The 15,623-nt window shown below is 34.7% G+C and overlaps 1 protein-coding gene and 1 pseudogene across 1 annotated transcript in view; one reads left to right on the top strand and one right to left on the bottom strand.

Moving 5' to 3' along the window:
* Septin7 (septin 7) overlaps positions 1-15,623 on the bottom strand; it is a 68,608-nt gene that overhangs the window by 27,009 nt on the left and 25,976 nt on the right. Inside the window, exons 4-6 of the mRNA XM_031344329.1 lie at positions 11,940-12,046; positions 4,235-4,335; positions 2,723-2,857 (exon numbers count right to left, since the gene is read on the bottom strand). Coding sequence (XP_031200189.1) covers positions 2,723-2,857; positions 4,235-4,335; positions 11,940-12,046 — 343 coding nt within the window. The remainder of the gene's footprint in view (positions 1-2,722; positions 2,858-4,234; positions 4,336-11,939; positions 12,047-15,623) is intronic.
* On the top strand, positions 14,636-15,365 carry LOC116073888 (annotated as a pseudogene).

Raw genomic sequence — 15,623 nt, 5'->3', positions numbered from 1 at the left:
GAAACTGGGACCAGCAGGAGCCAGGTACACAGGGTAAGACAGGGTCTTAAAGGCCCAGGCTAAACTTGAACTCACTATATAGCCAACCCTGAAGGTGAGATTACATGCATGTACCAAAATGTTCAGTTGAACAAATTAGTTTTTAAACAATAAAAAGACCTTTATATATAATTTCTAGAAGATAAACCCACATTAAGGGAAAAGTTTATTTTACTTCAAAGCCTATAACACGATTTCAAACCAAACAACAATCATTAATTACATATATTTCTAAATAAAACTCATTGAATAATCTTTGTTTAAAGTAGCAATCAATATTAAAAGGATAAAACAGCATTTTAATATCTGAAAGCTAGCTTTTAGTAGCAGTTACTGAACAGTGAACAAGACAAATGAAACATTAAAAAAACAAAATTTAAATTGCCTAACATCCAGTAATGACACAAGTAGGTGATTGAAGAAGGAACTCATACTATATTGAACTGAGGGAGTCACAGAAGATCCATGTTTCATTTGCCAAATTGTATGCAATTTCAGCTCACAGAAGCAGGCCATTTGTAATCTGATGCCACATTCACTGTCTTATTCTTTAACTTAATCTATAAGTATCACAAATCAATAGTAAAAATTTTGCTCTATCTCTAAATATTATTAAGCTAGTCAACTGTTTAGGAATAGACAGAGGAAATAAAAATTTTCCGTTGTGAAAAAAATCAAGAAATGGATTAAAGACACATATATCATTTGAGAATTATAATTTCATTTCTTTAAAAAAAAAAAAACAACTCTTATTTCCCATGTAATTTTAAGAGCTAAATTACCCTCAAAGGAAAATAAGAATGTAATTTCATGAGAATCATAACACTTGAAAAGAGTCCAAAGATTTGTTATAAACTCAGTGATTTCTACTAACTGTAGATGATTTACGAAACAGTGATAATAAAAAGTTAGTAGAACTGAGCAGTGGTGGCATATACCTTTAATCCTAGTACTCAGAAGGCAGAGGGAAGTGGATCTCTAGGAGTTTGAGGCCAGTCTGGTCTACACAGCAAGTTCCAGGACAGCCAGGGCTACACAGAAAAAAAACAAAAAAAACCAAAAACACAAAAAAACTGTCTCAAAAAAACAAAAAATAAACTAGAATGACTTAAGAAGCATAAATTCAAGAGCTACGTAAACACTCACAGAAAATTGTATATATAGTGAGTGTGTGACAGTTTGGAATTTGGTTTGGTTTCTAAGAAGTACACAGGGGTGAAGAGTTGGCTATCCCAAGGATTGCCGGCAGAACTTTGTCCATGGTTTTGTTTTGTTTATCTATTTTTAGTACTTTTTTCTTTTGATAGGATTTTGCTAACAAAAGACATAGCCTAGGCTGGTCTTGAATTTGCAATCTTTTAGCTTCAGCTTTCTAAGTACTGAGATTATAGGTATATGGCATCAGAACCTGTTGGTATGTCACATTTCTAAAATAAAACAAAAATGAGTCTTCTAAGGAGATATGCTGGTTTAGTGATATAAATAAACTTCTGAGAATAAGGTGTAATATTAAGCATAAAAGAAACCTTTCCATTCTTCCCACAAATAGTGATCACAAAACTATGCCTCCCTGTTCTACCAGACTGAGAACAAGCATTACAGTAGGACAAAGAAAGAGAAACTAGAAGCAGAAGAGGGAAAGAGGGTATACTACTCTAATTTGAATATGGGGTAATAGTACTACTACATAGTTTTATATAATAGTCTAGTTCCTTTTGGCAGAGAGAGGGTAGACCCGCCATATTAGGTGGTTAAATTAGGTTGTGATTTATGCCCCCACCAACAAAAAAATTGGTGAAGATTAATGGAAGTATTAATAGCTAATGGTAATATGTATCTGCCCCAAGTAGTCCAAGAGTGGAGTTTTTGTTCTGCTTTTGAAGAACAAGTTAGTTACTATCAAGCAGATAGTATCAGATGAATATCTTAATAGTTTAGTCTTAACTACCTAAAATGAGAGTAATACTGACTTATAATATTCACAGTTAAGCTGTAACAAACCACTTACTGAAAAATAATAGCATAAGAAACCATTGGAGGGCTGGAAAGATGGCTCAGAGGTTAAGAGCACTGACTGCTCTTCCAGAGGTCCTGAGTTCAATTCCCAGCAACCACATGGTGGCTCACAACCATCTGTAATGAGGTCTGATGCCCTCTTCTGCTGTGTCTGAAGACAGCAAAGCATACTCATATAAATAATGATAAATAAACAGACAAATAAATAAATAAACCATTAGCACTTAAGCTTTTTTCATTATTATATTTTCTATTAGGTTTATAAGTTACTTTGCTTATAGGTTGTTACCTTGGGGTTTATTAGAATCTCTAGAAATTCAAAAATTATGGCTATCTTTTTAATTTTGTGGTTCAACCTCTTTTGAAAGTGAGGTTAAAACAAAAACTTCAAAAAAACTATTAGCTTTAAGAGCTCAAAACTCAGACTAGAAACTGGAAATGCTTATTTTTGTAAAGCAGATTAAATGCAGTATATATGCAGAATTAAGGAGTAAAATGACTGCCTAGGACTTAAGCAAGTTATTCCAAGCCACTTTACATGGTATGAGGTTGTTTTATAAATGATCTAGTTTCGTGTATTCCACAGACATCATTCTAAAACATGCATACAAGATAAGTAATTATATACAATAAAAACAATGATGTAGCAAAGCATCAAGGTACTGACCCATGTCCTGAAGGAGCAATGAAGTATAAACAACACTGCACCCTGTTATCAGGCATCTGACGTCTGTTCACTCGAGATTCTGCATTTAAGTAATCTTCAAATTTACTATCAATGTAGTCGATAACAGGCTGCCAGCTGTATAAAGCAGATAAACAGAACAATTAAGTTGCAATCCTATAAAGAAATTAACTGTATGACAATTAATGGATAGTAGTTTTAATTTGATAAATTAATTCATCAGTAAAAAAAAAAAATCTCAAATTTTTCTACATACTGATTCCAAAAAAATTAGGATGGGGAGATGGCTCAACCAATAAAGCATGAAGACGTGTATTGTAATCCTTAGAACCTATGTGAAAAGCCAGGCATAGTGGCAAATGCTTGTTACTCCACATTTAAAGGAAGGTATAAGGTACAGATGGATGCCTGGAGTTCACTGACCAGCCAGTCTAGCTAAACTGATAAGCTTTACCCTGTCTCAAAAATTAAAGGTGGATGGCAATCAAGGAGACACTAACCCACTAGACCTTGAGCCTCTACATTTGAATGTACATACATACATATATATAAAACACCACAAAACACCAATCCCCTAGACACACACAGAGAAAAACAGATAAAACTACATCAAGTATATCTTGATTCATTATTTTTTTACCCCTCAAATTTAAAAATTAATTGTTCTATGTGAACAAAACTTTGATAATTAGTAATTATTTACATTAATAACTATATCAGTGCTAAATATTTTACAGTTTTAAATTTCCAACAAAGACTAAACAATACAAAAAACTCATAAATTTAGTAGGCATTCATTAAGAGTCGAGAAAATGTTAATTAATTAAAATTCAACTTCAATTTGAGTTGTATTTCTATGAATTCATCTATAACTTACTGAAAAATTAAAGTTTAAAAAATTAGGTAAGTTAGGATGTAATATAATTTATATAACAAATAAAATTATAGTTAAAAGATTCAAATTTATAACTTATATAAGTATAAGAGGTATTGATATAACAGTAATAGATGTGTATATATATTTATATACATACATATAGTATATATGTATAAGTGGTATTATTCACTGTATATAAAGAAAATTCAGAGTAAAACAAAAGGATTTAAAGTTCTCAACCATCTCAGAACCCAAAGAGATCATTTTTCAAAACACCAAAAGTGAATAAAAGACACAAAACAAGAACCCAAACCAGTCCAGAAAGCAATATTTTCAAGTAAGAAGCATCAAAGTTGGTATATGAACTCAAGCCCTAATCATTTAAAATTAATGATTCTCACCGTTACAACTTTGTTATTCTGTTTTTGTTTTTGTTTGTAAAGCAGGGTCTCACTGTATAGTTCTGACTAGCCTGGAACTTGCTATATATATATATAGTCCAGGCTTGCCTTGAACTCAAAAGATATGCCTGCCTCTGCCTCCCAACTGATAGGATTAAAGAAGAGGTAAAAGTCTAATTATACTGAGAAACAATGGGGACGAAATAGTAATCTTACCAATTACTATTATCCACTGCATCTCCGAACCCTGGAGTATCAACTATCGTCAGCAGCAACTGAACACCACCTTCTTTGATTAAAACTTTGGATTGCTCCACCTGTAAAAATCATTGTTGTACATGTTAATTATGTATTATGTGAGTTGTTTTCTATAACAAGAGGCAAGAACACTCAAGTTTCACAAAACCAATTTTGGAAGCTGACTCAAACTAAATCTAACACCACCTATGTGTGCACGTGCACACACACATGGGCCAGAGACCCAAGGTAGATGTGAGAGTCCTTCAACTGTTCTTTATCTCATACACTGAGGCAGAGTCTCTCAATTGAATCCAGAGCTTACTAACATCACTGGTCTCTGTCACACCCACTAGGTCTTTACAAGGGTTTTGGATCCAGATCACAACTCAAATCCTCATACTAGCACTGAGACCACTTTTATCACTGAGACATCTTTCCAGCCCCTAACATCTTAAAAATAATTATGGCCATTAGAGACCTAGTTACTTGAAAGAAAACTACATGTAAATGGTATGGCAAACTCTTTGCAAACTCATCCTTAAAGTATCTTTAGAAGTTTTAAAGTATTGTAGAAAAAGAGCCTTAAACTATAGCTCTAGTTCCTGGCAAAATTTATAAATTTTCTGCAGGCCCCAACTGTGTTGCTGAAGGTATTTATCATTTATCCAAAGCATATTCTGTGGTATCTACCTTCCAGAAGTCTGACAGAAAAGAAACACTGCTTCAAGAGCAGAAATACTTCTCCCAGAGGCTAAGATAACTTAAAGAAACCAAGTTGTACTTAACCTTTGAGAGTCAAATGCCTAAAATGACATTAAGATTTAAGGAGCAGATGTGATCATGGGCATGTAAAAAGTAGCTTCAGCAGTCTGGATAGAGAAAGTTTGGATACTTTTAAGGATTACGAAAGTGAGGATGTCTTTCCACTTTCTTTTAGTGTTTTTTTAACAGGAGTTTGCTAATAGTGACTGTTAAGTTTAGGGTAGTGTTCAAGCAGGAGAACTTTTACAACAATGTCCAATAGCACTTCTGAGATGACAAAATTGGTCTTCACCTGTACTGTCCAATACAGCAATTCTTTTTTTTTTTTTTTTTTGGTTTTTCGAGACAGGGTTTCTCTGTATAGCCCTGGCTGTCCTGGAACTCACTCTGTAGACCAGGCTGGCCTTGAACTCAGAAATCCGCCTGCTTCTGCCTCCCAAGTGCTGGGATTAAAGGCGTACGCCACCACCACCCGGCCCTAATACAGCAATTCTTAATTACATAGTTACCTCTTAGAAGAGTGTGATCAAGGAACTGAGTATTTAGTTATATTTCATGTAGCTACCAAACTGAACATTATATGTTTACTGCAGTAAAGAGTTTTTGGATGAAAGTAGTTTATTATCAGGAAGATACTGAAATTAGGGGAAAGAACTTAAACTGGAAAAGAAAGCCAGCAATTTGGACATACCTGTCTATGGAAGGTTTGTTTCCTATCTCTTAGGTAAGTCTTGAACTTACCAGGTTATTCAACTGCTTTGATCTTGGGTTATATTACCGGTGAAAATTGAGTATCCCAAATATAAGTGTATTTATCTACTAGCAATTAGAATATTTGAAGATATCAATTACATATTAGTAAGTATGAGATCTATGTATATTAAAAATTAAGTATCAATAAAAAAGAGTTTTAACTATTCATCAGTGTTCAATTGTCAAACAAAAATCTAAGAAGTTCAGACTTTAAAATTCTCTTGTGATTCTTTAGCCAAAGGATAATGTGGTCAAATTTACATCTCAAATTATTTTGAATTCATTCTTAGCTTTTTCATAATAATTAATGCTATGTCACTAACCAGAAAAAAATGACATTAAGATAATCATTAATAATAATGATGATATATGTCAATAAACATAAACAACCAGAGGCTGGAGTTAATCCAAGCCTAGGAATTTCAAAGTTTTCTTAACAATCTGTTCCAAACAGTCACTTTCCCATGCACTCTTCTTATGGAGGTAACATCAGCATATTTTAAAGCATCACCAAGGGTTCTCTAAGATTAAACACATAACTTAATGCCAAAGGAATGAAGCAAGAGCATTTTCTACTGTTTTTTTCCTAGAATCTGAGTAAAACTAAATTTCATGTTTATGTGTATTGTGGATTTACTGAGGCATTTTTGACTCCCTACATTCAACAAATCAAAGGTACCAAAACTTCTACTAATATTGTAGCTTTTTAATCTAAGGACAAGTCAAGCCTTCAAAGTTTATTATTCAGCTTTATAACCAATAAATTTTTTATTTTTTTGTTTTATAAGCAAAAAAAACTTTTTAACCTAATGTTCACAAGATATTAACATAAACAAAATGTATTATTTAATTTAAGTGCATATCATGTTGAAGGAAAGGTTAAAATTTCTGTCAAGGGTTGACACCTTTACTCATACTTCCTCAAGAAGTGGCAGTAAGGCCAATGCTCTGAAGAGAGCCTGATACATTTACTTCACTCAGAGACAGGAAACACACCATTTAATACCTTGAACGTTTATTTGGAAAACATAAAAAGTGAAAGAGATCTGGTATGGATGCACAACACTTTTACCTGAGCGAGCCTAGGTCCCTTGGGAATAAATGCTTCCTTTGTATACATTTATGGGCATACCTATCACCGATCTTCAGTGCCAGATTTATCACTCAACTACAGACTCTTGTCATCATACCATTTCACTAAATCCTAAAAGCTATCATAATAGCACCTTATGGCAGCATCTTTGTTATTTAATATTTTCTGTTTTTCCACTACAGATCCTTGAAAATGTGTCCATAATCATTACTTAAGACCCCAACCTATTGTGTAAAACAACACTTAAATGTTTACGCAATTGAATGGTCCAACAACCAAAAAGGAGTAGTATCTACAGGAACATTGAATTAGGTTCTATGAAAAGGCTTCAGGAATCTCTAAATAGGAATTATTTTATTCTAAGGCTATACTCTATTACTTTCAATTTTTCTTGTCTCTAGAAAAATCATATAGCTACCTAATCTGTATCACTATGATTATTAAAGTGATTTACTAAGCATCACATATCAAGAAAACATTTTATAGATCAAGATAAATTTGGCAATCAAGAACCTAACATTGAAATTAACTAAATCTCAATAAAAGACAAGGAAAGATAGTTCAAAATCTTATTTCAAAAAATTTACAATTTTTAAAAACCAATATAAAATGTAAAAATAAGATGTAATTATTATATATAGATATATATGTGCACTTGTATACAGCACACTTAAAATTTTGTCAATCTTGGGATCTATATTTGAAATAAGAACATGGAGAGTGCAATTGTCTACTTTCCCCTGTCACTTAATTTTAATAATCTGTTGATAAAGAAATATATAATACAAGACAGATGTAACATGGCACCATTGCATTCACTTTGAAATATCCTTCAAAGTGGTAAGGAGAAACACTTTCCTCTCCTACTTTTTTCTAAGATAAAATAAAGCCAGTTTACAACAGTCCAGGAACACCACAGAGCAGGGATTCTTGAGCACTAACTCTGACTACAGCAAAGTGTGAATTTACAAGACATGAAAGTTATCTGAGGTTTGCTTCCATCTATCTAATGTACAATCATGTTGAGAACCACTAGTACAGGGAAATCCATGCCTGGTATAGGGAAATCCATGCCTGGTATATGCTCCCATCTAGAAATGCTCAGTAATGGTCCTTAGGCCAACAGAGGAAGTTAAGAATTAATCTTACTCAAGTGAGACTTTCACATGAATCAGAACCACCAGGTACAGTGATCTCAGAATCAGCTCTCTATTAAAATACTTAATAATCTTCCAAGCCTATGAACGTCAACAAATCTCTCCCCCAAACACAAGTCTCCTATAAATATAACATTCAGGAAAGAACTGACATTGTGGTATTATTTATTAAAAGTTTCACTCTTTGGCTATATCACAGGAGAGGATTTTTCTTTTCTTTCATTTTCTGACAACTGTAAATGTTAAAAAACAAAACAAAACAAAACCAGACAAACAAACAAACAAACAAACAAAAAACCTTCAGGTCACCAATGTCATAGATATTTGTTTTTCAAAACTCCAACATTGATCTATAGGTATGAAATGTGATATAATAAATTATATTAATTCCCTCTATTGAATCAATTTATTACTTTAAGGACAGATCATCTGTTAGACTAGTAGTCTGTCAGGGAGCCAACAGGCTGCAAAAAATAATCACATTCTAGCTGTTCTTGACCCTCATGAATGATGTTCATCCACAATATGTCATGTTCTTCCCTGGGAGTAAATGAGCAAATGTTTTACTCCCCTGAATGCTAGCTGGGAAGACACCTGCAAGGTTTAATGTAAGGGATTCATATTTAGACAGTAGTGCTGGAAATGGGTAAGAAAAGATAGGAAATATTAAAACGATCAAAGCAACCCAGTAACACCTAAACAGCCAGCTGGTAAAGCAGACAGACATACTCAACCTTACTGAACATGGAAGACAATACATGAAAGCAATGAAATGCCTTTTGTCTGCCAGGCAGTGCAGGAGCACACCTTTAATCCCAGCATTTGGGAGGGAGAGACAGGAGGATTTCTGAGTTCGAGGTCAGCCTGATCTACAGAATGAGTTCCAAGACAGCCAGGGCTATACAGAGAAACCATGTCTCGAAAATCCATAAAAGAAAAAAAAAGCCTTTTGTCTTCACACATACATTATACACAGAATATTAGTATGAGTAAAAAACAGAAACCCAAATGTTCATTCAAAAAAAAAAGCATATGCTGAAATACATTTCTACAAAATATTCCCCAGCAATGAGACAGAACAAGTACAACCAGCTGCAAACGTAGTTCTCATTGACCTAGAAGCCGGTTACCTGGATATACTTCTACCTGTGTGAAAATCCATAATACTGATCCTTAAGTTTGTACCCTTTTTGTTCTCAAAAAGGTGTTTGCATGATAATAAAAGTATTAGTAGAACAAAACTGAGTAAAAAGATCAAAGGAAAAATATAACATGTAATGTAGAAAATAAGTGATGGCAAAGTCTTATTGTTATTGTCTATTGTTAAAAATCTCAAAATTACATGTTAATATTTTCATCTGAATAGATAGAGAGAGCTAAAAATGAGGAGCAGAGAGATAAGTCAGTAAAGTACTTGGCACACAAGCAAAAGGACCTGATTTTGATTCTCCAAAATCTATGTAAAAAAGCCAGCCAGGTGCAGCAGCAGTGTGTATTTACAATCCCAATGCAGGGCAGTGGAGACAGGAATATTTCTGAGATTCACTGGCCAGACAACACCCTTAAGGAGCAAGCTCCCAGCCAGTGGAAGACATGTCTCAAACACAAGGTTGCTAGCTCCTAAGGGTTATTACCTGAAATTACCACTTAGCAAAATAAACCAGAAGAAAGCTGTTCATTTGTAAAACTGACAGTGTGCTGTTATTTGTAAAGCAGTAATAAAGTTAAATCCATTTATGAAGAACCGATTAATCTATTCAACTAGCAGTCATTAAACACCTACAGCGTATCTGTTTGTGTGCATGTGCATGTGAAAAAGGAGTAGACACACTACAGGTTGGAACTGAAACTTATCTCTTCCATTTATTTATTTCATCCTCTCAGGGCACAATACAGTCTCTGCTTCAATGGTTGCATTTGTAAAATGAGATACTACTACCACCTACCACAAAAAGTTGTAAGACTAAGAATCAAATAAATTAATAAACATTCACAGCATTTATAATAGTAGCTAGAAGATAACACTGACTTCTTATTAAGTGTTAGATTTTATTATTGATGCAGATCTGGAATTAGTTACCTACAGGTTAGAATAATGAAAACTTAGAAAATTACCTAACCAAAACTAGATTTTGTAGGTCCATGACAATATCTAGCATATTATTTTATACCAAATGCATCTGAACTTAAGTCTATTCCGTAGAGTTCATTAAAAATTTCCAAGTTTCCTAATCTTGAGTATTACAACGTATATAAAAAAATGTAAGCTTTTGTTCTTTAGAATTAGAATCTTCAATATTAATCACAAAATATGCTATGTAGGTTCACATTCTTACAAACATCTTTCTGTGGGTAATTTTAAGGTTATACTTTCTTCCCTCTCTAAACCAAACAAAGTTAAATGAAAACTAAAATATTTTCTTCACAAAACCACTCCTTAATCAAATAACTAAACTGCATCTGGCAATGTGTACATGTTTCTGTCCATCTTATTCACTAGCATGATGACTAGCACTTTTAAATTTAGCTCTAAGCCCACATGCCTCAACAATGTGCTGTTATTTACTTCATCAGCCCACGAATAAGCTTTTAACCAAAAGTTAACCCAGTGCTACCAAACAAAACACATAGTGATCTACAGTAGTACTTTAAAATTTTTCATTAGCTACTTTAAATATAGTTGATATAAAAATGAGAACAGTTACATTCTTTTTCTCCATGCTAACTGTTCAAAATCTGCAGTATATTTTACACTTGCAGAACATCTCAATTTGGACTACATTTATTCAAAAGCTCAGAAACAACATGTAGCTACAGGTTATTTGTGTTGTAAAGACCTAGAGTCTAGAGCAGCAGCAGTTCTCATCCTATGGGTTGTGACCCCTTTGGGAGTCACATAGATATCCTACATATCAGATATTTATAATCTGTACCAGTAGCAAAATTACATTATGAAGTAGCAACAAAATAATTTTATGATTGAGAGTCACCACATGAATAACTGCATTATAGGACCAGAAGGTTGAAAAACACTGGTCTAGAGTTTAGGCCTTGCTCCACCACTTGGGATCCTGTTAGAAATGCAGTCCTACTACAAATATACACAATTAGGAACTATATGAATTAATAGCTCATCTGTATGCTTATTATGACTGAGGGGTCATAAACTAGACCATCCATAGATTGGTCATCTTATGTAATTACTAGTGCCATTTAGCTAACATATGGTATTAAGTCACTACAATAGTGGAAGTGTTATGTGACTGCCCAAAATAAGGAATAGCACATGTGGCAATGGAGCATTTGAGATGTGTATGATGCAATTAAGAAATTGCATTCTAGGCAGTGGTGGCGCATGCCTTTAATCCCAGTACTTGGGAGGCAGAGGCAGGCGGATTTCTGAGTTCGAAGCCAGCCTGGTCTACAGAGTGAGTTCTAGGACAACCAGGGCTACACAGAAAAACTCTGTCTCGAAAAACTAAAAAAATAAAAAGAAAAGAAAGAAAGAAAGAAATTGCATTCTAAATTGTATTTAATGCTATTGGTTAAAGCTTAAGTCATCTGTGCAAAGTGAGTATCATAATGGCCAACACAACTCCAGGGTTATTACTAGATCACAATGCAATTTCTAAAGGGCTGCTGGCATAATTATGGCAGTCAAGGTAATTCCTCTGATCAGCTATATTTTAATTTTTTTCCTTGTGTTTATTCTCCTCTGATATAATATATCCCAACCACAGCCTCCCTTCCCTCCACTCCTCCCAGTTTTTGGCTTTAATTTAGTGAAGTCATGCTTACTACTTTGCACTTAAGGTCAAATATGAATCTACTTCTAGACACCAAATAAAAGTTCTACCACTAACTTGTTCTATGTCAACATACCTCGTTTATTATTAGCTAACAATAACATATATACCTGTACAGTCTTTTTGATTCTATGAGAAGGGCCTGGATACTCTGGAGAATACAAATCTGTGAGGAACAGTGAGTTGATTAATGTTGACTTCCCCAGACCAGATTCACCTAAAAGAAATACAAGAAAAATCTGTCAAACTTAAACTGTTTTATACAATGACTAAAATGCTAGTATTTCACTAGTTAGTGACATTCAAAAATATAATACAAAGACTCCATATTGGGACCGAAGAGATGGTCCAGCCATCAAAGGCTAGGTTCATGATCAAAAACATCAAGACTCCATATTAGAAAAGATAGTTTTTAATTTTTTTCCTTGTACTTATTCTCCTCTCATACAATATATCCCAACCACAGCCTCCCTTCCCTCCACTCCTCCCAGTTTCCCCAGTATCCTCAGTTTCCCCTGCCTCCACTGGTCCTCTATTTCTCTTCACAAAAGAAAAAAAAATTTTTTTTTGTTCTTGTTTTTGTTTTTTCGAGACAGAGTTTCTCTGTGTAGCCCAGGGTGTCCTGGAACTCACTCTGTAAACCAGGCTGGCCTGGAACTCAGAAATCTGCCTGCCTCTGCCTCCCAAGTGTTGGGATTAAAGGCATGCACCACCACTGCCCAGCAGAAAAAATATTTTTGTCTTCAGTTTCACATACTCAGTGATGGCTAAGGCAGTCAGCTTGATAGGATCTTGAATCATCTAGGAAACAAACTTCCAGCTTCTTTAGATTAGCCACCGGGCATGAACGTGAGGGATTATTTTGATTTGATTTGAGTAACATATATGGGAAAACCCATCTTTAAAGAATGGGGGCTGAAGGGAAACAGCAATACCGAGGGATAAGGTCCTGGATTACACAAAAAGAAGCTAGCTGAGAGCAAGCAATCAACTTTGTCTGGTTCTTGACTGGGTATGTGAGCAGCTGCCTCAAGCGTTCCTGCTACAGGAGGCTATGAACCAAAGTAAAACCCTCTGATGTTGCTTTGTCAGGGTATTTCAGCACAGCCACAGGAAAAGTAAAACATTGACCAAATAAGATCCACACTATAAAAGGCTTTTAAAGTAAATGTTTAATAACTTACCACCCATCACCTTTAAAAGAAACATATCTAATACTATAACTGACACATTTAACAGAACAGTATTTTAGCAACCAAAGGCAATCACTTTAAGAAACAAAAAAGATTAGTTAGCTTATATATATCACCACTTCACAGTGAAATAAAAAGTAAAAGTACTAATCTTCATTACAGATAATAATGAATGATGAAAGAAATCTGGGACTAGAAAGACAGCTTATTAGTGGTTAAGAATATATACTGTCCTTGGGAAGGAACTAAATTAGGTTCCCTGCACCTGTTTCAGGCAGCTTATAACTGTGAAACTCCAGTTCCAGGTGATCCAATGCCTCTAGCCTCATGGACACATGCACTTCCATGTACATGCTAAACAAAGAAAAAAAGGAGCTACAGCATGAGTTCCACTGTGATCACATATTCTTCAATTTTTTTATGTCTAGTATATACTACCAAGCATATAGTTCATTTTTGCCAAAACATACAAGTTTAAAATGTATTATAAAACATAATGATTAATGTAATAAGTTACCGAATTTTTTACACTTAATATACATGAACAGGCATGTTTTGAATAAATAACATTTACACATGTAGGCTGGGTTCTGTTTATAATATCTCAAAAAAGAATTATGATCCTTAAAGTTATAAGCTACCCAGAGAACAAATAGCAGAATTATGCAAGGTCTTCACTAACATTTATATGTGAATTTTTCTTGAGTCAAATGAATTAAAAGCATTGTATAGTTGCATGGTATCTATAAAGAAGTCTCTTTAGACCTAAGAATACAGACAGGTTAGAAAGACACTTTTCCATGGAAAAAGAGGTAGAACAGTTATGCTATTTATCACACAAAATAGAAATTAAAAACCTATCAAGAGAGTCAAAAACGAACTTTATATGCTGATAAAAGTTACCAATTCACAAAGTATGACACTTATGAACACATACCAATTCACAAAGATGTTAACACTTACAGCATATACCAAATACCATAATGCCAAGGAATGTAAAGGAAACAATGATAACAGTGGAGAAATAAATAGTTCTATAACTATAGTTGGACACTGCAGTCATAGACAGAACTAAATCAGCAAAAATCTAAGGAAACAATAAGATCTGAACTATATATATATTATGAACAAAGTAGACCTAACAATACAGATAAAACACTGAACTCAGGCTGGCAAGATGGCTCAGCAGGTAAGAGCACCGACTACTCTTCCGAAGGCCCTGAGTTCAAATCCCAGCAACCACATGGTGGCTCACAAACCACCCATAATGAGGTCTGACCCCCTCTTCTGGTGTGTCTGAAATCAGCTACAGTGTATCTATGTATAACAAGAAGTAAATCTTTGGGCCAGAGCAAGCAGGGACTGAGCGAGCAGAGGTCCTAAATTCAAGTCCCAAAAACCAGATGAAGGCTCACAACCATCTGAACAGCTACAGTGTGTACTCATATACATTAAATAAATAAATAAATCTTTAAAAAAAAAACACTGAACTCAGTAGGATAACAAGTAAAACATTTTTCAGGAATGACTAAAAGTCTTCATATGTCTTTTAAAAAAAGCGGAACTAAGTTCTTTTTGTGGTACCTTCCAGGTGTTCGGCCATGAGTTGTTAAAAAGTCATTCAAGTGGATGATGTACAAGCTCCATGCCTTCCCTAAGAAGCACTTGGCCACAGAAGTGGCTGCTGATGCTCTGGGTGAAGAGTAGAAGGGTTATGTTGGTCTGAATCAGTGGTGGGAATGAGAAACAAGGTTTTCCCATGGATCAAGGAATCCTGACTGAGGGACAAGTACACCTCCTGTTGAGTAAGGTGTTCTTGTGATAGACTAAGGAGACCTGGAGAGAGGAAGCACCAATCTGTTTGCAGATGAATCGTAAATTCCAATTTCAGTGTTCCAATCTAAGTGTTCTCACTCATTTTGGATAATGTTGGACCAAAAAAAAAGATAAGGATATTCCAGCCCTGACAGATGCTGTCTGTCCCTTGTCAGTTAGGGATTATAAGAGCTAGCAGGATATGAAAACTTGTCAATCTCTCTAAAATAGATGATGGTCACCAATATACTGTCAGAAAGACCTTAAACAAAGACTGTTAAGAAGCCCAGGACCAAAACACCCCTGATTCAGCATCTTGTTACTCTGCGTGTCCTGCAACATAAATGCCAACACATTGCTCTGAAAAAACAATGCACTAAGAAAAACAAGGAGGCTGCAGAATGCGCTCAACTCTTGGCCAAGAGAATGAAGAAAGTCAAAGAAAAGTGCCAAGAACAGATTGCCAAGAGATGAAAGATGTCCTCACTGAGAGCTTCTACTTCTAAGTCTGAGTCTAGTCAAAAATAAGTCTTTAAGAGTAACAATCAGATCTTAAAATTAAAAGCTGAAATAAAACATGTATTTTCTCATCATACTTAATAAAACTGGTGCTATAGAGACAGCTCAGTGAGTAAAGTGCTTTGCAATGAAAACATGAAGACCAGAGTTGATACCCAGTATCCGTATCCCAATACTAGGGAAGCAGAAACATGAGGATCTCTGGAGCTCACCCGTCAGCCTAGCCTACTCAGTGGGCTCTAGGTTCAGTGAGATCTTGTCTAAAAA

Source organism: Mastomys coucha, unplaced genomic scaffold, assembly GCF_008632895.1.
Source record: "Mastomys coucha isolate ucsf_1 unplaced genomic scaffold, UCSF_Mcou_1 pScaffold23, whole genome shotgun sequence".
In the NCBI taxonomy this organism is placed as follows: domain Eukaryota; kingdom Metazoa; phylum Chordata; class Mammalia; order Rodentia; family Muridae; genus Mastomys; species Mastomys coucha.
Note: the sequence above shows the minus strand (reverse complement) of the source record. Positions and strands in the feature narration are given on the sequence as shown.